The sequence below is a fragment of the Phyllobates terribilis genome, unplaced genomic scaffold (assembly GCF_046119375.1).
Source record: "Phyllobates terribilis strain yellow unplaced genomic scaffold, ASM4611937v1 Scaffold_8__6_contigs__length_399053987, whole genome shotgun sequence".
NCBI classification, from domain to species: Eukaryota; Metazoa; Chordata; class Amphibia; order Anura; family Dendrobatidae; genus Phyllobates; species Phyllobates terribilis.
In genome coordinates, this window is record NW_027362768.1 from 302,191,632 (window position 1) to 302,214,355 (window position 22,724).

The 22,724-nt window shown below is 48.8% G+C and overlaps 1 protein-coding gene across 2 annotated transcripts in view; it reads right to left on the reverse strand.

Annotated features, from left to right (window-relative positions):
- Positions 1-10,198: 10,198 nt before the first annotated feature.
- Positions 10,199-22,724, reverse strand: part of HRH1 (histamine receptor H1) — a 392,435-nt gene continuing 379,909 nt past the window's right edge. For both annotated transcript variants that reach the window (XM_073642741.1, XM_073642740.1), the window contains exon 2: positions 10,199-12,666. In XM_073642741.1, the coding sequence (XP_073498842.1) occupies positions 11,067-12,560 (1,494 nt within the window). In that variant the 5' untranslated portion in view covers positions 12,561-12,666 and the 3' untranslated portion in view covers positions 10,199-11,066. The remainder of the gene's footprint in view (positions 12,667-22,724) is intronic.

The following is a 22,724-nucleotide window of genomic DNA, read 5'->3' on the forward strand; positions in this document are numbered from 1 at the left end:
AAGGAGTCAGGGGCTGGCAGCTAAAGAGCTCGCCCTGACTAAGAAGATTCTTTACCGGACCCGGAGTCCGAGGCTGTGGGAACTAACTTCTACCCAGCAGCAGAATCCGCCAGGCAGGGGATTTCAGGTCCCCTGGCCCAGAAGCCCGAAGGCCCGGTCACACGCGTGGGACCAGCACTGCCATCGTGGAGCGGAAGCCATTAGAAGGCCCCGAGTCACCGGCCATACGGGTGAGCACCACACGGTACACTCAGGGACGTGGGCTACTTACATCAGCTTCTAGCAAGGTAGCCAGAAGAGTACAGTCAGCTTGGGAGGCCTACAACTACGCCTGGCCAGGGGAGATCCCATCTGCTCAAGGACTGACCAGGCCCCGTTCGCTAGCAAGTACTCCGGGAGGGTCTATCGTTGTTACCAGTAAAGACCCTGAACGCTACCATACCGTCTCTGAGTGGTTCCTGCTACCCCCATCATCCACGTCGGCTGCCCTGAGGCCATACCCCTCCCGTTGGGGGTTATACTATCACGCTGCACCATCCTTCCACCGGCCTCAGCGGTCTGCCCTGCAGCAGCAGCCCCCTGGCTGCATTCAACGGGTGGCGTAGTCATCAACCATTTTCTACCGCTAACAGACTGCCGTCCAGTTTGACTCCCTGGGCACGGACCGGGTCACCGCCACGAGACTACAACCCTAAACAGATCCGGCTCCGGGTAAGCTCCCGCGTGCGCAACGCAGCGCGACACAGGCCCAGGGGCGCGTCAACTTTGGCGTAGTCGGCAGGATCACGTGCCCGCAACCACCGGGTACTGCGTGCCTGAAAAGCAAAGACTGTTCAAACTTACCAGTGGTGAAGATTCCCGCCATCGGTGAAGATTCCCGCCATCCGGCGCCATCTTCAGCCTTCTTCCCGCCATCGGTGAAGTTTCCCGCCATCCGGCGCCATCTTCAGCCTTCTTCCCGCCATCCGTGGAGTTTTCCCGCCATTGGACGCCATCTTGAGGACGCCGCGCGGGAAGAAGAGGGGCGTGGACTCCGAAAGCGCGCGAGAACTGAAGCCTCGCCTCACGTCCGGACGTTGCGTAAGGTCCTGGAAGGAGCCCAGCAGACGCCGACGTCACAGGAGCGCGACGGAAGGTCCTCAACCCTGACGATCCACTGCGGAGCCGCGGCCTACGGAACAGGATCATCGCAAGGTAGGCCACGGTCCACTAGGGGGGAGGAAGATGTCGGATACGGAGGAGAGCTCCACTGCCTCAACCCCCGCCAGCGCTACCGCTGTTGCAGTTATGCCCTTCACCATGCCCTATATCCCGGGAGCAGCTTGGCTACCCCAGTACTCAGGGGAGTCACATACCCTGCATGACTTTAGAGAAAAGCTGGATAGCCTCTTCCAGGTGTACCCCCTCACAGAAGAGCAAAACGTGAGCATCCTGGTGGCCCAACTAACTGGGGCAGCCAAAAGGGAAGTAAAATCCTGGCCACCTGGGAGGAAGACTGTCGCAGGGATACTAACCCGGCTGAAGGACACCTTTGATACCCGCACCTCAGCCGAGATTAAACTTAGATTCTACGGGTGCAAGCAGCGAGCGCATGAGAGTATAAGGGACTATGCACTCAACCTACAAGAGGCCCTGAGGGCCATTAAGCAGACCGAGCCTAATGGAGTGGGAAACGAGGACAGGCTGTTGACCGAACAATTTATAGAGGGTTTATATTGCAATGCCCACCGCACCCAGTTGCGGGCAATGGCCTTACAGGACCCTCATCTAGAATTTGCACAGTTCAAGGACAGAGCCATCCGGGTGCTCCGAGAACCGGCACCAGGTGGCGTTGTGACCCACAGACGCCCCACTACCACTTACTACCAGGAGGCGGCGCCCTTGTCAGCAGGGCCTGTGGGAGCTGATGCGCAGGCTTTGGACAATGACCCGGCTCCAGACCTACACCATCAGGTCCAAGAGCTAGCTAAAAGCGTTGCTGCGCTAACCCGAACTGTGCAGTCTTTACAGGTTTCCACTCCAGGGAAGATCCAGCTGGCATCCGGACCGGAGGACATCCCGTGGCGTCGACCAAGGAGGACCCCACCGGCCAGAGGAAGACCCAGTGACCGATACAGCGAGGACGGACGACCCATCTGCCGCCGCTGCAATGAACCCGGACATATGGAAAGGTACTGTTCTTTAAACGGGCACAACCTGGGGTAGAGGGCCAACCCCCAGGAAAAAGATCACCAGGCCCATCGAACTGGCGCGACAGATATGTGGGAGGACGTCCAGTCTTGCCTGTGGTACTGGATGGCATTCCCATGAGTGCCCTACTGGACACCGGGTCACAGGTCACCACCATCCCGTACGTGCTCTTCAAGCAGTACTGGAATGACTCGGATATTACCCGCTACCCTGACGACGACTTGAGTATCATCGCCAGCAATGGTCAGCCCGTGCCACAGATCGGATTTAAAGAGGTGACCATCAAAATTGGTAGAGTCGAACTGGCCGCACAGGGACTGATCATTGTAGATATTGACAAACATGAGAGTCACCCAAAAATAACTCTAGGAACTAATGTAATTGAAAATTGTCTTGCAGAGGTGATTTTCCTTTTACAGCAGGTTGCCAAGAATGCCAGCTCCGGCGAGCAGCGGGTGCTCCAGAAAGAGATCCGGGCACTGATGCAACGGCAACAAGTGGAACTCTCCGGCGGTGAGATTGGTAGCATAAGAATGTGTGACCCTTTTCCTATTGCCATGCCCCCAAAAAGTGAAATGATGATTTGGTGCCGGGCAGCTATTGGTCTGAGAGGTAGAGATTACCAGGCAATGGTAGAACCAGTTTACTCAGACAGTAGGCCCACCATTTTGACAGCACGGGGGGTGGTCAATGTACGCCATGGGAGGGTGCCCGTTCGCATAATAAATATCGGGGAGAGGGAAGTGTACCTGCCCCGGTATGCCACGCTAGCCAAATTATATACCACTAATCAAAATTCTATACAATCTGTGGAACCCTTGCCTCCATCTCACCCGGAGGAAGGTAACGGCTCTAAGAAAGACATGGAGGACTGGTGTCAGCAACTACATCTGGGTACTGACTCCACTCCCTCACACCAGAAACAAGGAGTCTATCGGGTGGTTCAAGAGTATGAGAGAGTGTTTAGTAAACACCCGTTAGACTTCGGGCGAGTCAAGGGGGTAGAACACCGCATCCCCACGGGAGATCATCCTCCCATAAAAGAGAGGTATCGACCCGTACCCCCTGCACATTACCAACACGCCAAGGGGATGCTTAGAGACATGAAGGAGGCTGGGGTAATCCGGGATAGCTGTAGCCCCTGGGCAGCCCCACTAGTTTTAGTCAAAAAGAAAGACAACACCATGAGGATGTGTGTAGATTACCGGAAAATCAACCGTATCACACACAAGGATGCGTACCCCTTACCAAGGATAGAGGAGTCATTGGCTGCTTTAAGATCTGCTAACTTCTTCTCTACCTTGGATCTCACTAGCGGGTACTGGCAGGTTCCTGTAGCAGAGGCGGACCGGGAGAAGACCGCATTCACCACCCCGATGGGACTTAGCGAGTTCACCTGCATGCCGTTCGGACTCTGCAACGCCCCAGGAACCTTCCAACGATTAATGGAGTGCTGTCTGGGCCACAGAAACTTCGAGACGGTCCTGTTGTACCTGGACGATGTCATCGTATACTCCAAAACTTATGAGGACCACCTGAAACACCTGGCGGAGGTGTTCGAAGCTCTGGCGAGTTACGGCCTAAAGGTGAAACCCTCCAAGTGTCACCTCCTGAAACCAAAGGTGCAATACCTGGGACACGTGGTGAGCGCTGACGGAGTGGCTCCCGACCCCGATAAGATCACCGCAATCAAAGGATGGCCAAGCCCTTCCAGCGTAAAAGAAGTGCGGCAGTTCCTAGGGTTGGTAGGCTACTACCGAAGGTTTATTCCCGGTTTCACCAAAAAGGCGGCGCCTATGCAGGACCTCCTGATAGGCCAGTCCCGGAAGGCCAAGAACCAGAAGCCGCCCTTCAAATGGGAAGAGCTAGAGGAAGAGTCCTTCCGCCAGCTGAAGATGGCCCTCACGGGGGATGAAATCTTGGCGTATCCGGACTATAGCCAGCCCTTCATCCTCTACACCGACGCCAGTAACGTCGGGCTAGGAGCCGTACTGTCCCAGATTCAGCAGGGGAAAGAGCGAGTAATCGCCTATGCCAGCCGAAAACTGCGACCCACCGAAAGGAATCCCGAGAATTATAGCTCATTTAAGCTAGAGTTCCTGGCCGTGGTATGGGCAGTCACCGAGCGCTTTAAGCATTACCTCGCTTCTTCCCGGTTCACCGTATACACGGATAACAACCCGCTGACACACCTGGACACGGCAAGACTCGGTGCCCTGGAGCAGAGGTGGATGGCCCGTCTGTCCAACTACGAGTTCACAATTAAATACCGTGCAGGGCGCTCCAATACCAATGCGGACGCCCTGTCCAGGATGCCCAACCTGCCGGACGGAGGAGAAGATCCGGAGGGACTGGAAGAAGTTGAACTCCCTGCGTTCCACCGTCATGGGACTATCCAGTATTCCCACCGGGTAAGGAGTAAGCAGGCTGCTACGTTGAACCCCTTACCTCACTACAACTGGGCGGAAACGCAAGACAGCGACCCTGCCGTCCGACTGGTGAAGGAGATGCTGACTCGCCCGGAGGCTAGCCTGGAATCAGACGCTCCAGAGGAAGCCAAACAACTATGGGCAGAGAAGAGTCGACTGTTCCTTTACAAGGGGAAGTTGTGCCGCAGAATGGTTAACTCCAGGACGCATGAACTACTCTGGCAAGTAGTGGTGCCACGAAGAGACGCAGCCATGGTGATGGAGGCATACCACGACGGAGCTGGACACTTCGGGTGGAAAAAGCTGGAGTTCCTGCTGCGCGAGCGGTTCCACTGGGTAGGCATGAGGGGAACCATCGAGAAGTGGTGCAGAGACTGTGGCCCGTGCAATCTGAGAAGGAAGGACCGGGCCAGCCAGAAGACTCCCCTGCAGTCCATCGTCACCCGGCAACCGTTGGAACTGGTAGCCTTGGATCATGTAAAACTGACCCCCAGCAGAAGTGGCTACGTCTACGCGTTAACCATCGTGGATCATTACTCCCGGTTTCTGGTTGTCGTCCCCGTCAAGGACTTAACGGCTCGAACAGCAGCTAGAGCCTTCCAGCAGCACTTTTGCCGTCCACACGGGTACCCGGACCAAGTGCTGACGGACCAGGGACCTGCCTTTGAAGCGGAGGTCTTCCAGGAATTCTGCAATCTGTATGGCTGCCGGAAGATAAGGACGACACCCTACCATCCGCAAACTAATGGACTTTGTGAGAAAATGAACCAGGTGGTAATGGATCTTCTAAAAACGTTGCCCCTGGAAGAACGCAGTCTGTGGCCTGAGAAGTTGCCCGATCTGGTGGACCTATACAACCACATCCCGGTAGGTTCCACCAACTGTACCCCGGCTTACCTAATGAGGGCAAGACCTGGTAAGTTACCTGTTGACCTGGAAATGGGAGTCCTGACGCCCGAGGACACTTCACCAGAAACAGACTGGGACACAGAGAGGCAGCAGCAGTACCGGAAAGTACAGGAGAGCGTGGAGCGAAGTCTCTGTCAGGCTAGGGAAAGACAAGAGAAGACTTACAACCAGTATGCTCCCGCTGTTCCCCTGGTACCCGGAGAGCAGGTCTTGAAGAGGAAGAGACGGCTCCACAAGTTGGACGACCAGTGGGAGAAGGACCCGTACACCGTACTGCCCTCAAGCCACGAGAACCCGAAGGTCTGTACCATCAGTAAAGACGGAGGGGAAACCACAGCCATTGTATCCCGGGACCACCTGAAGAAGTGCCCCGAACAACTGAGGAACCCTGAGGAGGAACAGGAAGACCATCGACCCGTGGAAGAAAGGGAAGATATGGTTAGTACCGTGCTCGGGGACTTCCCTCGGTCTTGGACTCAAGTCAATGGTGCAGTTGTGGTACCCGTACTCACCTTCCTCCAACCATCATCCCAAGAACCTACGGAGCAACGGGTAGAGCTGGAAGAGCAGCCGGTCCAGGAGGCAGAAGACTCCACCCAAGCGGAACAGGAGAATCCACCCTCTGCTTATAGTGAGCCTGCCGTACCCCTAGTGAGACAAAGAGCCGGTAGACAGCTGCCCAGTTTACCCTTGACAGCTCCTACACCCTGTAGTTCAGGGCCAGACAGTCAGCTCCGTAGGTCCACTAGGGCCACTAGAGGCCAGTTACCCGCACGTTGGAGGATCTAAATGTTTAAGTTGTTTTACAATGTTTACCTGTTTATTGTTGCTTGTGTGTAATTTTGTGTTTCTAGTTGTTTTTAGGAGTCTTCGGTGGATTTACCGGGAATCCTTTGTATATAGTTGGAGCGTAACCCAGGATGGACTAGAGACTGTTAAGGACTCGGGGTAGGACAGACCCCTACCTGGTTACGTCTCCCTGTGTTGGTGAAATGGACACCTTTGCTTTTCTTCAAAGACTGCACCCGGTTGCGGACATCCGTGACCATCTTATTGTGTTTCCTTATTGTATTTTATTGTTCTTTGATATACCTTGTTATATTTTTCTAAAAAGTGTTTAGTCCCGGAGTACTAAATTTCACTAGGGGGGAGTGTGACACCCCAGGGGTCTGGTTGTCACAGTGATAGAGATATTACGTCTGAGAGCAGGTGGGAGGTCCTTTGGTCAGGGATCCTGTGCATGCCACACCTCCTGCCCAGCCTTGGGAGGGGAAGAACTTCCCCTGTATAAACCCGGGGCTGAGGCAGGGTTAGGGAGTCCAGGAAGAGTAGAGACAAGAGCAGCATAGGAAGCAGCAGAGTCACAAGGAGTCAGGGGCTGGCAGCTAAAGAGCTCGCCCTGACTAAGAAGATTCTTTACCGGACCCGGAGTCCGAGGCTGTGGGAACTAACTTCTACCCAGCAGCAGAATCCGCCAGGCAGGGGATTTCAGGTCCCCTGGCCCAGAAGCCCGAAGGCCCGGTCACACGCGTGGGACCAGCACTGCCATCGTGGAGCGGAAGCCATTAGAAGGCCCCGAGTCACCGGCCATACGGGTGAGCACCACACGGTACACTCAGGGACGTGGGCTACTTACATCAGCTTCTAGCAAGGTAGCCAGAAGAGTACAGTCAGCTTGGGAGGCCTACAACTACGCCTGGCCAGGGGAGATCCCATCTGCTCAAGGACTGACCAGGCCCCGTTCGCTAGCAAGTACTCCGGGAGGGTCTATCGTTGTTACCAGTAAAGACCCTGAACGCTACCATACCGTCTCTGAGTGGTTCCTGCTACCCCCATCATCCACGTCGGCTGCCCTGAGGCCATACCCCTCCCGTTGGGGGTTATACTATCACGCTGCACCATCCTTCCACCGGCCTCAGCGGTCTGCCCTGCAGCAGCAGCCCCCTGGCTGCATTCAACGGGTGGCGTAGTCATCAACCATTTTCTACCGCTAACAGACTGCCGTCCAGTTTGACTCCCTGGGCACGGACCGGGTCACCGCCACGAGACTACAACCCTAAACAGATCCGGCTCCGGGTAAGCTCCCGCGTGCGCAACGCAGCGCGACACAGGCCCAGGGGCGCGTCAGATACAGTAACATTATTGATACAGCACCAACATTTCTTTTTGTTATATAGTAATGCTGGTTTTAGAATCATATTTTTTAAGAAAAAAGTCAAATAAAAAAACAAGTTAATTTTCTTTAAATCTTGGAAATAAAGTTTAATACCAGGTTGCAGTTGACCGAGAGCTACAGCATGGCAATACCCTTGGTAGTGAAGTTTAATAACTGTCTCCTTCGAGACTTTGCTTCAGTTAAAGGGTTATTCCTATGTCAGACATTTATGGCGTATCCACAGATGAGAGATGTGGGTCACAACGGGGTCCTGTTGTGACCACATGTACTTCTCCATTCGCAGGGGCACACGAAAACGTGGATCCCATAGGTGAGATTTGCTTCTATTATTTATGGTTTATTCGATGGATGTCTGACATGGGAATATTCCTTCAAGTGATAGAAGTAAAGAATACATAAAATATTGGTAAAGTCTACTTGCAGATACCTGCGTAATTAGAGTCAAGCTACAGTACTTTACAATTCTTGAAATTCTTATTTCTATGTGCATTGTTGTGATAATCATAAAGAAGTGTGTACTGTATGCTTTCAAGGTAACAAGTAGATATTGTATTTTGGTGATTTGGATAAAAAAAAAAGTTTTTATAGAAAAGCTTTGTTCACACTGAGTTGTTTTTTTTTCAGGCTTTCAAAAGCCACCTGTTTTCAAAGAAAAAACATTTCAGGAAATTCTTTTTTTTGGAGGGGTTTTTCTTTTTCTAAAATGTTTCCGTAAGCTGTTTTGGAAGAGTTTTTTTTTTCTAAAGAGTTTGTTTTTGCAGCCTTTTGGCTGGACAGTGCCTAGTTTAGAGAGGTTTTCTTCAGTATCTGCTTCAAAGAAGTGACGTACGCTTTCTTTTTTTCCCTTCAGAAGTATTTTAAAAACTTTTCAGGAAAAAAGCTAAAAATAACTCCTCATATTAACATACAGTGGGTACGGAAAGTATTCAGACCCCTTTAAATTTTTCACTCTTTGTTTCATTGCAGCCATTTGGTAAATTCTAAAAAGTTCATTCTTTTTCTCATTAAAGTACACTCTGCACCCCATCTTGACTGAAAAAAAACCCCAGAAATGTAGAAATGTTTTCAAATTTATTAAAAAAGAAAAACTGAAATATCACAGGGTCATAAGTATTCAGACCCTTTGCTCAGACACTCATATTTAAGTCACATGCTGTCCATTTCCTTGTGATCCTCCTTGAGATGGTTCTACTCCTTCATTGGAATCCAGCTGTGTTTAATTAAACTGATAGGACTTGATTTGGAAAGGCACACACCTGTCTATATAAGACCTCACAGCTCACAGTGCATATCAGACCAAATGAGAATCATGAGCTCAAAGGAACTGCCCAAGGAGCTCAGAGACAGAATTGTGACAAGGCACAGATCTGGCCAAGGTTACAAAAGAATTTCCTGTCCAAGGTTACAAAAAAATGTCTGCATTACTCAAGGTTCCTAAGAGCACAGTGTCCTCCATAATCCTTAAATGGAAGAAGTTTGGGACCACCAGAAGTCTTCCTAGACCTGGACATTCAGGCAAACTGAGCAATTGTGGGACAAGAGCCTTGGTGTGAGCGGTAAAGAAGAACCCCAAGATCACTGTGGCTGAACTCCAGAGATGCAGAAGGGAGATGGGAGAAAGTTCCACAAAGTCAACTATCACTGCAGCCCTCCACCAGTCGGGCTTTTATGGCAGAGTGGCCCGACGGAAGCCTCTCCTCAGTTCAGGACATATGAAAGCCATCATAGAGTTTGCTCAAAAACACATGAAAGACTCCCAGACTATGAGAAATAAGATTCTCTGGACAGATGAGACGAAGATAGAAGTTTTTGGTGATAATTCTAAGCGGTATGTGCGGAGAAGACCAGGCACTGCTCATCACCTGCCCAATACAATCCCAACAGTGAAACATGGGGGTATATTCAGCTGCAGGGACAGGACGACTGGTTGCAATTGAAGGAAACATGAATGCGGCCAAGTACAGAGATATCCTGGATGAAAACCTCTTCCAGAGTGCTCTGGACCTCAGACTTGGCCGAAGGTTCACCTTCCAACAAGACAATGACCCTAAGCACACAGCTAAAATAACAAAGGAGTGGCTTCAGAAAAACTCTGTGACCATTCGTGACTGGCCCAGCCAGAACCCTGACCTAAACCCAATTGAGCATCTCTGGAGAGACCTGAAAATGGCTGTCCACCAACGTTCACCATCCAACCTGACGGAACTACAGAGGATCTGCAAGGAAGAATGGCAGAGGATCCCCAAATCCAGGTGTGAAAAACTTATTGCATCATTCCCAAGAAGACTCACGGCTGTACTAGCTCAAAAGGGTGCTTCTACTCCATACTGAGCAAAGGGTCTGAATACTTATGACCATGTGATATTTCAGTTTTTCTTTTTTAATAAATTTGCAAAAATTTTTACATTTCTGTTTTTTTTTTAGTCAAGATGGGGTGCAGAGTGTACTTTATTGAGAAAAAAAATGAACTTTTTAGAATTTACTAAATGGCTGCAATGAAACAAAGAGTGAAAAATTTAAAGGGGTCTGAATACTTTGCGTACCCACTGTATGAATTGGAAGAGTTTTTCAAGAGTTTGTGAGGAGGATTCTGGAGAGGATGAAAAACTGAATTTTTGGAGCAGAAGCTGAGCAGAACCTCCAAGTTTTTGAAGAGTTTTGAATTTTTGAGGAGGATCTGGAGAGTTTTTGCCCAGTTTCCGCTCAGTTTCTGCTCTAAAGCCTACTCCAAAAATTTGTGTGCACATAACCATAGCACATAGTTAAAAAATTACGGTATACAGTATGTAATGTTAATATTCTGGTGGAAAGCGAATGATGACACTGCTGTCACAGATGGCTATAAACAGGTCAAGCTTTGGGTTAAAGGCAAACCAAATCAAATCCTAAAATATGTTTAAATGATGAGTTATATTTGATATGTTAGGTTGATGTTACTTATGTATTATATTTGTTTGGTGAATGTGAAGCTGTAATAAATAGCGCTCAGAGGAACAAAACACAGGCTCTTAAAAATCTTGTTTTTTTCTGTTTGGCATTTCCTTTATGCTTCAGCAGATTAATCCAGTTTATACTTTTCAAGAGAATTGGACAAATCTCTTTACTTCAATTTCATTGTGTGCTCCCGTAAGATAAACCCTTGCAATTTCTTAGATTCTTAACCCTTGCTCAGTCCATTAAGATTACATTTACTTCAAATTTTCACAGGCATAACAGAGTCATACAACGTTCATGAATCAAAGTAGGAAAATGAGGCACCAAACACTATTCATGAAAAATGTTAAATATCTCAAGTAAGGTTCCTCTCGAGAACTGTGAAGTTAACACTGATATTTCAAAGACTTCTGAAGAACGTACCAAGTTCATTTATAAGTACAAGTTGTACAGTTTTTCTTTGTATCACAGTTTAACCTAATATGAAATATCTTCTTAAATGTCTTCTTAAAATTCTCGTTACACAACGGGTAGATCAAAGGGTTTAGTGTTGAGTTGACGTAGCCAAGCCAAATGGTAAACATGTGAATGTTGTGGTTGAAGCAGTCTTGACAAAAAGCTATAACCATAAAAAGAACAAAATATGGGATCCAGCACAACATAAAAGCTGCCATGATGAAACCTAACTGCTTGGCAGCTTTCCTTTCCCTGTTCATGTGAAGTCCTTGCATATTCTGCTTGGACTGTGTGCGGAACCTCTGCCACGTGTGCTTCAGGTAGCCAAAATTGCCGGTCTGCCTTGTTTCAGCACTGTCGGTGTTCTCAGTGTTGTTCTGTTCTATCTGATTTGAATCCAATATATAAGAACCTGCCTCGGCAAATGTGTGTTCCTCTGATATTTCTATCATCTCCTGATTTTCTTGGAAGTGTTCTTTACTTTTTTTCCTACTTACGGTAACATAGTTTCGACATTCTTCAGGGTTTGCCTGTATTATGGTCAAAGGAAAACAGTGCAACTTGACTACCTTATTGTCACATGGGCTGAATGTCTGCTGACTCTCCATGTCTTCCATGTGGAATTGTCCATGCAAGTTTTTTGGTTTAGAAAAGACATTGGAAACTGTAGTATAATGTCTGTGAAGGCTTTTCTCTGGTACCATAAGAGTCCCATTACTACATTGTTTTTTTACGCAAGTCCTTGGCTTTTTTAGCACTTTGACTTTACGGACAAACTTACTGTCATAGAACAGTTGGAAAGAGCCATTAATGAGTTTGCGATGTTGATAATGTTCTCTCACCGCTTTGTATATCTTAGTGTAGAACCACAACATTAGCAAAGATGGTATATAGAAATTCAATATGGCAGTGAGAACTTTAAACCAAGTGACTTTATGAAACTCCGTTTCACATGTGTGTTCTGGCACTGACCTAATTCCACCATTTGCAAATACATGCCAACCCAAAATAGGAATGATCCAAGTCAATGAAAAAAGCCAAGCTCCAGAGATCATGAAGGAAGCTCTAGTCTTTGTACGATACTTTAAGTACTGCAGAGGTTGCTGAATGGAGCGATAGCGATCAATACACAGAATAAATAGGCTGAAGATAGAGGCTGTACTAGCAACGTAGTCCATAGATAACCAAAAGAGACAAGTTGGTCTTCCAAGAATCCAATCATGGTTTAGGAGATACACAATGTTTAATGGCATGACTGCAACGCCCACTATGAGATCAGCGATAGACAAGCTGACGATGTACAGGTTTCCCACAGTGTGAAGTTTTCTCTCAGTTTTCACAGCATACAATACTAAAATGTTCATGATAACTGTAAAAAATGATATGCTCCCTAATACAAGGCCCAAGGTCGCGGAGTGAATATTGGTCACATTCTTTGCTAGGCTTAAGTTATTATTCAACATCATTCCACGAGAATGGTGTATTAGGAAGAAAATGACAGCAGACACTGGGTCTGATGTATTATAAAAATGCAGGATTGGACGGGGTCATTTTCTGATTGTTGGTCCTTATCTGCAAAGCAAACAGAAAAAAATAATTAATGTCGAATGTTAGGTCATTAAATAGATAGAAATATACAAATTCATTAGATGATAGATGGTAACAGCCAATGCACCATTGCAAATCTGCTAAGAATCCCCAGAATAATGTAGGACAGACTATGTAAACTATCATTAGAGCTTGGTCTATACATATTAAAGGGAATCTGTCACAAGATATATGCCCTCCTATCCAGGAGCAGCATAAAGTAATGACAGAGACCCTGATTCCATCTCTGGATCACCTACTTGAATTGGTTCAGCAGCTTTCATAAAATCATTGTTTGTACTTCATGGATTTTCCCTTCTGAAAAAAAGAGAGAGAGTACCACTTTTTTGAGCGAAAACATCAGACGAGTGCTATCTGATGCTATATCAGATAGTGCTTGGACCAATATTACTCTATGGGGCAGTGCTGATGAGTGTTTTTTTATCATGCCGATTTAAGTCTATGGGTGCGTGGAAAACATCGGACTGCACTTGGATGACATCCGAGTGCAGTACGATTTCTGCAGACTCACCCATTGGAGAACATTGAGAAATTTTGATCTCCATCTTCTCCTCACCTATGCTCCGATTCTCTCATCTGAAAGAATCGGATCACACTAAGTTGAAACTTTTGTAGTCCCAGCTCCAAAAGAAAAAGACATCTGAAGAAGGCTGTATACAAGCGAAACGTGTTGTGGATTTAATACATTTTTATTTATTTCTTCATCATTTTTGGTGATTTTTTTCACTTTTTTTTTTTCCTTTGAGAGCGCCTGTCATCTGGATCTTCTTATCACAAAATCACTGTTTATTAGTTGACTCAGAATCTAAGCCTGGAGTCCATTAAATGTAATGCGTATGCCGCAGAGTCCTTGATATTCATGAGCTGTGGGCTAAACTCACTCCCCTGGTGCTGATTGACAGCTTTCTCCCTATACTGTGCATAGGAAAATGGCTGTTAATTAGTCTTGGGACAGGATTAGCCCACAGCTCATGAATATCGAGGACTTAGCAGTGCATGCATTGGGAAAAATGCAATTTTTTTAACAACCAATTAAAAAAATTTCTAATGGTAATAAATACATTTTTTTTGTAGATTTTGCATGACCATTGTAACAAGTAGTATGCGCAGAATGAAGTGGAATGGGTAAGAACGCCAACATTGGAAAGTTTAGTAAGTACAGTGTCGGCTTAAGAGAGCCTTCTAAGGCAGTCATGATTGGGATATGTCTATGGTGCGATTTTCTGATAAAAATAGCCTAAACTTTTGCTTAGACGTTTAAAATATAAACTGCATCTCCCCAGTTCTCGCCAAGCTAAACTGTGCAGAGTGATTCATGAGGTTTAACAAACAAATTGAGAAAATTTCACAAGCGCCCTGTAGACAGAAGATAAACCACCACAGAAAAGATGGGCAGAGAAGCTGCAGATAGATATGCAGACCTCCTGTGCAAATCTGCAAGGGCAACCAAATGATAAGAGTATAAAGAAAGCTATCGCGCTACTCAATGTGGTAGGTGCAGAAAGAAACAAAAAAGGATGAACAAAAATGAACTCATGCAGTAATAATATTCTGGAAAAAAATAATTTAAATGGTCAGGAGACAACTAGCATAAATATTTGGGTGTCACAGTAAAAAACATAGTAAACATAGTAAACAATCATAAAAAGGAAAAAAAAGAAGTGACGGTCCATAAGTCAGTATAGTCCAAAGTGATTGAATAAATCAAATAAATATAAAAGTTTTATGAAGATCCAATTTGATGACTTGTTGTATAGTTGGGCTCCCTATTTGGTGTATGGATGCATCAATTCAAGGTACTTTATGATGAAGGTTAAGACCCTCCGCTGAAAATGATGAAAAATTGAAGGCAATACATGTACTATCAATTTAAAGTCTCTTGTTACTTCCTTTGTTATTGGCTTTTTTCCTTAGTATTGTATGTTTAGTCCATAAATTTTAAGTTTTTTATTTAGAAATAAAAGTGTATAATTCTAACATTTTAATATGTTTTTCCACAATTGTTCATATATATTACAATGCTTTTATCAGATTTGCATGTCCAATGGACTTAATTATAGACTTAATTCTGGATTAACTTTTCCCACTAAGAATCATATGTTCATAATGGACTTTCAGAGCTACTGTTCCTTGTGAGAAGGATTAGAAGTATTTTGTTGAACTGTCTGGAAGCAGGAAGAGCTATGTGCCTATATAAAGCTTCCTGGCTCATCCTGAGCCTACACCCTGACAAAGGGGAGCTGAGAATCCCCAAAACGCGTTGGTTTGCCCTTTTGGCCCATCAGTCTCGCCGTACTGAGTGACATCACGTAGCTTCCCAGCACATGCCGTTCAACTTAGGTTGGTAACCAGGGACGCTACCGGCCGGAGTGTCCCCTGTCTCTGCTGCACCGACTTCCTTCCTCCACGTGCACACCTTCAACCCAAACTGCAAGCCGACATAGAACCCAAGGACACTGCCTGGACATCTACCCACCTCGCACTACTAGGACACCGACGCGGAACCAGTAAGTACGCCGATGGCCTTCCTCCTATGTGCACCCCCTCTGCCCGCGCTTGTAGCCGGCAAAGGACCTAGGAAAGCTGCTCCGCATCTCTGCTGTCATCAAGCAGCTGCATCCCCAAGAAGCATAAGAAGCTTATGATTGGTAAGCATCAGAAAGAGGGTGAAGTACATGACTCTGGTGAAATCTCTCTGATAATGCCCACCTGAACTTAAAGAAACTAATTGTTTAGGTGCTAAATAGTGATGAGCGAGTAGGTTTCATTAACTCTTTCGGCGAGCACGCTCGTGTGCTCACCGAGTATTTTGGCATGCTTGGCATTTCTTTTAATGTCGCCTCGCCTGCAAGTGTCACAGCTATTAGACAGCTGTGACACATGCAGAGATTGCCTGTAAAACAATCAATCTCTGCATGTGTCACAGCTGTCTAACAGCCATGACACTTGCAGGCACGGCGACATTAAAAGAAATGCCGAGCACGCCAAAATACTCTTTGAGCACCCGAGTGTGCTTGCCGAAAGAGTTAATGAAACCTACTTGCTCATCACTATTTAGCACCTAAACAATTAGTTTCTTTAAGTTCAGGTGGGCATTATCAGAGAGATTTCACCAGAGTCATGTACTTCACCCTCTTTCTGATGCTTACCAATCATAAGCAGGCAAAAACACACTGGGGAAAGAAGCACACTCCCCCATGATATGATACCTACTCGCTCATCACTAGTGCTAAATACTTTGATCGCTAATATCTCCGCACCAGAAAGCCGATAGAAAAAAAATCATAAAAATCTTATTCTGCTCTGCAGCGCCTATTACATTGTGTATTCAGTTCAACATGAAAAAATTGGTGATAGGTCCTCTATAAAGGGGTATTCTTAAGTTATTACATTTCTTTAACTAGTTAGCAATAATAAATAATCAAGTTTTCAATTGACTTGTTCTTTTATCTGCTGTCATTTTCCTGCAATGAGAGCTTTTATTTTACATAGTGTACAGCTGGGTTACATGGAGCTTGGCTAATAGTGTCTGACCAGACGATGACTGAGAGTTCGCAGTAGCTAAATTCCAGGAGAGGCGTTAACTCCTAATATAACAGTCATCTCTCTCCAGCCAATTGATTTCTTTATAGCTGTTAGCTGCTAACCTCCCTCCCACTCCCTGTCAGTTCCTGATAGGGCTCTTATCAGTCCTGTGTAATAAACTTCCCAGCCTTCAGCCTCTCACTGCTCTCACTGTCCCAAGCCATGTGCATGTTAAAACGCACCATTATCTCATTATGTAAATACAGTGATAACAATATAGACTTAGAGCAAACCACTGATAGCTGAATGTGTTACAGCAGAACTTGTGCTGAGCTTTATAGTTCTACTAATACGACAGCTCTGCTACTCAAAGAGGAGAGCTTATCCTGCAAGAAACCAGAAACTAGGGAGACTGCAGAGTTGTGAGCTGCTCAAGAGAGAATTTGAGAATAACCCTTTAACTGTTCCTGTCATCACTGCACACACAGGAAAATATCATAATTAGATAAAGCCCCCATATACAGATGAAAAGTTTTTAAACACACCAATTTCAGTGGGACTCTCTTCTCCCCATTTAGAACACTTGCTTGCTGAGCGGAGCGTTAATTGTTTGAGTTCGTCTGGAGAAATAGGTGTCAGCCAAACAAGCGTCGGGTAGACATTAGTGATGAGCGAGCATGCTCGTTACTCAAGACTTACGAGCATGATCGAGTGTTTTCGGAGTATCTTCAGCATGCTCAGTGTTATGTTTGAATCACTCCTGTGTGCATGATTTGTGACTGTTTGACAGCTTTATTACATGTGAGGAATGCATGTTTCTTAGGCATTCCTCATATGTAATAAAGCTGTCAAACAGTCACAAATCATGCACATGGCAGTGATTCAAACATAACACCGAGCACACTGTAAATACTCGTCGAGCACTCGAGCATGCTCGCCGAAAGGGTTAATAGAACATACTTGCTCCTCACTAGTAGACATGAGTTATATGGCCATCTTTATAATATGGAAGCAACTCATGAGAAATAGATCATAGTTAGGGATGAGCGAATCCTTACAAGTTTAGGTCCAAAGTTCGGTTCGGGTACCAGAACTTGACCTGAATTTGACCCCGGACCCAAACTCCATATAAATCAATGGGGACCCAAACTTGGGTGCTATAGAATGCCTGTAAAATGGTCATAGCAGGGCTAGGGGGCTGCAAAAGGAAGCAAAATGGGGGTAAGAGCAGGACAGTTGCCCTGCAAACAAATGTAGATAGGAAAATGACTTAAAATAACATAGAATAAACCAAAAAAAAATCTTGAACCAGGAGGCTGAGGTCTAAGTGGAGGAGATGAGCAGTGCCTCATATGTGTAATTTTTTTTAGGGTCCCCCCATTTCTAATAACCAGTAAAGGTAAAGCAGACAGCTAGAGGCTGATATTAATAGGCTGGGAAGGTATATGGATATTTGCCTCTTGTCTAGTTTTTCTATAGCAAGCATGGCCCTTTATTTGTCTAGTTTTTCTATGGCAAGAAATGCACTTTTTTGTTTAGGTTTTCTATGGCAAGCAAAGCCCTTTATTTGTCTAGTTTTTCTATGGCAAGCATAGCTCTTTATCTGTCCAGTTTTGCTATGGCAAGTATAGTCCTTTACTTTATTTGTCTATGGCAAGCATAGCCCTTTAGTTGTCTAGCTTTTTATGGCAAGCTTAACCCTTTCTTTGTTTAGTTTTTCTGTGGCAAGCATATCCCTTTCTTTGTCTAGTTTTTCTATGGCAAGCATAGCCCTTTCTTTGTCTAGTTTTTCTATGGTAAGCATAGCCCTTTATTTCTCTAGTTTTTCTATGGCAAGTGTAGCACCCCGAGGACTCGGCTGCTACAGGGGTATTGCACCTCGATCCAGAGGTGTGGTATTCCACTCCCGGGTAAGGATGGAGGGTGGGACTGAGCTCAGCTAGTTGCATGCACTACACTCATCCCATTTCCGGGGGACAGAACAACGGTACTCCCACCAGATAGATGTGCAGGTACGACAGCGTCTGTCCCTGGCTGGAGTGGGAGGGGGGAAGGAACATCCCAGTAGTGTAGGAGCAGTCAGGGGAGGGACTCTGGGCATAGGAAGGAGCCCATTGGGTGCTAGTCACCTGGGCCCGGGTGTCAGAGGGAGTATAAGAGGTGGGCACCATCTTTAGACAGGGTCCTGTTCAGAGGAGAGTCTGTTCAGAGAGGAGCTCAGCCAGAGAGGGCTGAGGGGGAGCTGTGGCTCCATCTGGGCCCAGCTCCAGAGCCAGGCCTGAAGCAGAGAGAGGAAGAAAAGGGAACACAAGGAAAGGCCCAGAGACGCAAGCAGAGGGAACCCTGAGATCCCACGAGTGAACCAGAACGGGTGAGGGGTTGGCAGAGAAGGGTACCGGATCCCAAGCTGGTGGAGGCAAATCATCCTTAGCCAGAAACCGGAGGTCGTGGTCAAGCTTTGGCACGACCCCTCGCCACATCCACCAGGAAGGCATGCCACATAGGGTCAGGAAAACCGGAGAGAGGTTTTGCCCATTAAGGCCCGAGGAAGCCGGACATAGGTGGGTCCCTGGTGAGGACGGCCTGTAGAAAGGACGAGAGGGGAGCTCAGGACCACGCTCTGGAACTGCCTGGGAGTTGGCCGAGTCCCGCACCTGGTGGACGCAGCACGGCTCGGGTGGTCACCCTTGGCCGAAGTGACCGGAGCAACACCTGTGAGTAAAAGCCTTGAAACTGCACCACACGTCTCTGAGCTTCCTTGCTGCACCATCACTACCACTATCATTCACATCTGCTGCCCTGGGGCCATACCCCTCCCGTTGGGGGTTATACCATCTACGCTGCACAACCATATCACCGGCCTCAGCGGACTGCCCTGCAGCGGCGGCTTCATCGCCGCATTCAACGGGTGGCGTAGTCGGACACTAATACCATCAAATCAATAGCGCCACTTGGTTTGACCACCCTGGGCACGGACCGGGTCCCCGCCACTCGGAGACTACAACCCCCATCGGATCCGGCTCCGGGTATTCCCCGCATGCGCAACGCTGCACAACATGGCCCAGGGGGTGCGTCAACTTTGGCGTAGTCGGCAGGATTACGTGCCCGCAACCGACGGGTACTGCGTGCCTGAAGAAAAGTTCATATTTACCGTAAAAAGGAGTCTCCCGCCAATTCCAGAGGGTTCCCGCCATCGGACGCCATCACAGGTCGTTTCCTGCCGTTTGCCCGCCATCTGCGGCCTTTTCCCGCCATCCACGGAGTTTCCCGCCATAAGGAGACGATTCCCGCCATCTGAGACGATTTCCCGCCCTGGCAGAGCGGACTCCATTATGGGCGTGCCAGAGGGTGGCAAGAGGCCACCTCCCATCGTGGGCCAGGTCCAGGAATGGCGCCAAAAGCGGAAACCGCCTCCACCAGCAGAGACTGCAATGATAGAAATGTCCATCAGCGTGAGAGGGCTGCCCCTGGAACTGACAATTACTAAGTTGCCCCGGGACCACCCTCAATGGGGGCGGATACAGAACAAAACAGAGAAGATGGGTGCGGCCTGGAGGAGTCTGGACAGATCGCACCCGGAGATGGAGGAAGAGTCAATCAGCACCGACCCTGTGGTCCGGAACATGTTGCAGGCTGCCACCCCGGAAGGCCTGGTGGAGATCCTGGCACAGCTCCCCAGAAATCAGGAGCGTGCACAGACCGCGCTGGAGGCCTTGGCCCGGAAGATGGCCCGGGTACAGCAAGAAGCACTGGCCGAGTGGAGGAGAGAGATGGTCCAGCAGGCTGGAACCCGCCAGCAGAGGATGCCACCCGCAACGTGGAGCGTGTCTGCCCCTGAGGATGGTGCAGGAGGAACGGAGGCCGGAGACGACGCCGCGGAGGGAGCCGCAGAGATGGAAGCAGGTAATGGGGACGTCATCACCCCGTGCCCCGTAGCCGTAAGCCTGCCCCAGCTCCCCGTCGCAGAGCCCGAAGTTCCACTCACCGTGCCCGTTGCCGCACCACCGCTGCTTCCAACTAGGCCTCAAGCGGCAGGAGCCGCGGTCGCGCCCTCTGTTACGCCACGCCCCTTGACCCTGAGTGCGGCAAAAGAGGAAGTGCCCCCGGCCTGGTCGCAGGGCCGAGTACCCCTGGGCGCCGCAGTCTCCACCGTACCCTTCACCTTCAGAGTGCCACCGGCCTGGTCGCAAGGCCTGGTGCATCCGGGCGCCGCTGCCCCCACAGCGCCCTCAACCTCCACAGTGCTGCCCCTGGGCGAAGATCTATTCGCGCAGCATACTAGCCCGGACGGGCTGCCCTTCGTGTGGCCACCGGAGTACATCAACCCTCGACTCCGGAAGGAATGGCCTCTGTGTGAGCCTCTGATCCCGGCTCCGGCACCCGCCAAAATTGTTCCGCTCCCGCGGGAGGAGGCCCAATTTGCGTGGGACCCCACCGGCGAAGACCTCATGGGGTTCACCCAAGAGACCCGGGCGGCCGCAGCCCAACGTGAGGAGTGTTGCCGACAACAACTGGAAGTCTTTCAGAGGGAACGGCGAGAGAGGCGGGTCCGCGAGGAGCGGCTGCAGGTCCAAAGCGCGGAGCAGAAAAGCCGGACCCGACGAAACCGCCGTGCGGCCCACGGTCCCCGCGCCACCGGAACTGTAATAAAGTTTCAGATGGAGCACGGCTGGGGCTTTATCCGGGATCACAGAACCCCCGGCGATGTCTTTGTTACCCGCAGGGATGTTGAGAGCCACCTGCCGGAGGGACACCGAGGACGTGACCTCTACCCGGGTGATGAGGTCACCTTCACCCGGCACCAGTGTGCCAAAGGACCATACGCCCTTCACGTGCATCGGTTGACGGAGGAGGAGTTGCGGTATGAGGAAGATCAAGAGGACCCGGACGGGTCTGAAGACTACCCTCAGGAGGAGACAAGGAGAGGACACCGCTACTAAAGGGGAGTAGCATAAGCAGAGTACTGTAGATAAGTTACCCGTATGGGTATTTGACATGTTGCTAATTGGAGTGTGGTCCCCGTTGGGACTAGTGTGGAACTGTTTAAGGGACTGTTTCCTGTGTGCCCCTAATCCCTTACCAGGCTGAGGACTGTGAACAGCCATTCCCCTATTCCCCACTGGCCGAGGACTGAGAGCGGCCATACCCTGTAAATAGTTGCGCTTCCTAAAGCGCCCCCTTCTGGTTTTATAAAGAACTGTTTTTCTCTAGTGACTGTTGCGCTTTACCTGGTCCCAAGTTGCACGGTGGCCAGGGATTGAGGACGTATTAGTCAAGAATGTTTTATATGAAAAGGTTTTATATTATGCTAAAAAAGTTGATATATTTTATATGTAAGTGCACTTTAAAAAAAAAAAATATTTTTGTATGTTTTGTTTTATTCTTTTACAGCCCGAGGACGTGCTGTGGTTTACCAGGGGGGAATGTAGCACCCCGAGGACTCGGCTGCTACAGGGGTATTGCACCTCGATCCAGAGGTGTGGTATTCCACTCTCGGGTAAGGATGGAGGGTGGGACTGAGCTCAGCTAGTTGCATGCACTACACTCATGCCATTTCCGGGGGACAGAACAACGGTACTCCCACCAGATAGATGTGCAGGTACGACAGCGTCTGTCCCTGGCTGGAGTGGGAGGGGGGAGGAACATCCCAGTAGTGTAGGAGCAGTCAGGGGAGGGACTCTGGGCATAGGAAGGAGCCCATTGGGTGCTAGTCACCTGGGCTCGGGTGTCAGAGGGAGTATAAGAGGTGGGCACCATCTTTAGACAGGGTCCTGTTCAGAGGAGAGTCTGTTCAGAGAGGAGCTCAGCCAGAGAGGGCTGAGGGGGAGCTGTGGCTCCGTCTGGGCCCAGCTCCAGAGCCAGGCCTGAAGCAGAGAGAGGAAGAAAAGGGAACACAAGGAAAGGCCCAGAGACGCAAGCAGAGGGAACCCTGAGATCCCACGAGTGATCCAGAACGGGTGAGGGGTTGGCAGAGAAGGGTACCGGATCCCAAGCTGGTGGAGGCAAATCATCCTTAGCCAGAAACCGGAGGTCGTGATCAAGCTTTGGCACGACCCCTCGCCACATCCACCAGAAAGGCACGCCACATAGGGTCAGGAAAACCGGAGAGAGGTTTTGCCCCATAAGGCCCGAGGAAGCCGGACATAGGTGGGTCCTTGGTGAGGACGGCCTGTAGAAAGGACGAGAGGGGAGCTCAGGACCACGCTCTGGAACTGCCTGGGAGTTGGCCGAGTCCCGCACCTGGTGGACGCAGCACGGCTCGGGTGGTCACTCTTGGCCGAAGTGACCGGAGCAACACCTGTGAGTAAAAGCCTTGAAACTGCACCACACGTCTCTGAGCTTCCTTGCTGCACCATCACTACCACTATCATTCACATCTGCTGCCCTGGGGCCATACCCCTCCCGTTGGGGGTTATACCATCTACGTTGCACAACCATATCACCGGCCTCAGCGGACTGCCCTGCAGCGGCGGCTTCATCGCCGCATTCAACGGGTG